At 66.9% G+C, this 1558-nt stretch overlaps 1 protein-coding gene across 1 annotated transcript; it reads left to right on the forward strand.

Moving 5' to 3' along the window:
• Nucleotides 1–3: 3 nt before the first annotated feature.
• RXFP3 (relaxin family peptide receptor 3) lies at nucleotides 4–1116 on the forward strand (the record flags this gene model as incomplete). The annotated part of the gene is made up of 1 exon (XM_006019119.1): nucleotides 4–1116. A coding segment is annotated over one exon (1113 nt), but the record flags the coding sequence as incomplete, so codon positions are not given.
• Between the last annotated feature and the right edge of the window lie 442 nt (nucleotides 1117–1558).

Here is a 1558-nt window from a genome sequence, read left to right on the forward strand (position 1 = left end):
GGCTCGGCCGCCGTGCGCCTGGCCGTGTCGGCCGTGTACTCCGTGGTGTGCGCGCTGGGGCTGGTGGGCAACGCGCTGGTGCTGCACCTGATGCGCGGCAAGCGGGGCTGGCGCAAGTCCTCCATGAACCTCTTCGTCACCAGCCTGGCCGCCACCGACCTGCAGTTCGTGCTGACGCTGCCCTTCTGGGCCGTGGAGAACGCGCTGGACTTCACCTGGCTCTTCGGGCGCGTCATGTGCAAGGTGGTGTCATATGTGACGGCCATGAACATGTACGCCAGCGTCTTCTTCCTCACCGCCATGAGCGTGGCCCGCTACCGCGCTGTGGCATCGGTGCTCAAGAGCCAGCCCAGGGGCGGCTGTGGCTGGGGGCGGGGGGGGCTCTGTGCCCTCATCTGGGCTCTGGCCGTGGTGGCCGCGCTGCCCCATGCCATTTTCTCCACCACTGCCAACGTCTTTGGCGAGGAGCTCTGCCTGCTGCGCTTCCCCGACAGCCCCAGCGCGCGCGTGCAGCTCTGGCTGGGGCTCTACCAGGTGCAGAAGGTGCTGCTGGGCTTTGTGGTGCCTCTGGGCGTGATCAGCCTGTGCTACGCGCGCCTGGTGCTCTTCCTCCGCGGCCGCCACGCGAGCCAGCGCCGCTCAGCCAAGGTGACGCGCTCGGTGAGCGTGGTGGTGCTCAGCTTCTTCGTGTGCTGGCTGCCCAACCAGGCGCTCACGGCCTGGGGCGTCCTGGTCAAGCTGAACGCCGTGCCCTTCGGGCCTGCCTACTTCCTGTCGCAGGCCTACCTCTTCCCCGTCAGCGTGTGCCTGGCACACTGCAACAGCTGCCTCAACCCCGTGCTCTACTGCCTCATGCGGCGCGAGTTTCGCCAGGCCCTCAAGAGCCTGCTGTGGCGCCTCGCCTCGCCCTCGCTCACCTCCATGCGCCCCTTCACCCTCAGCACCAAGCCCGAGCCCGACGAGCAGGCCCTACCTGCCCTGGTGCCCCTGCCTGCTGCTGCTGCTCCGCTGCCTCCCACCACCCCATCTGAGCTGCTCTACTACCCGCCTGGCGTGGTGGTCTACAGCGGCCGTTGTGACCTGCTGCCCGCTGGCCCCAGTGAGCAGCGCTGCTGAGCGCCCACCCCGATGGCTGTGACTGTGGGGTGGGATGTCTGGGCACAAAGGCAAGCCCTGCAGCGTTCCTTGGACCTGGCCTCCACCCCGCAGGCCTCAGGGACTGGGCTGAGGCCCTGTGAGGTACGGGGGTATTGCCCCTGGCTGGACAGTGCTGAGGGGCCAGGATAAGGTGGCAGGGAGCTCCCACAGCATCAGCTTCAGTGCCAGGCTTCCCTGAGGAGCCACTTTGCATAGCTGTGGTGAGCCCTACATGCCCAAGGGTCTTGGAGAGGGAAGCTGGGCACCTGAGGGGAAAAAAGCAAAGCCTGAGGCCATACTGCATTGCTTGTGTCTGACCCTGATCCCCCACCCACGGCTGCTGCAGGGCAGGAGGAAGCTGAGGCACTGGCTCAAGCCCACAGGCTGGGGGTGCAGAACCTCCTGCTGCAGCCAGGTTTTG

Source organism: Alligator sinensis, unplaced genomic scaffold, assembly GCF_000455745.1.
Source record: "Alligator sinensis unplaced genomic scaffold, ASM45574v1 scaffold347_1, whole genome shotgun sequence".
In the NCBI taxonomy this organism is placed as follows: Eukaryota; Metazoa; Chordata; order Crocodylia; family Alligatoridae; genus Alligator; species Alligator sinensis.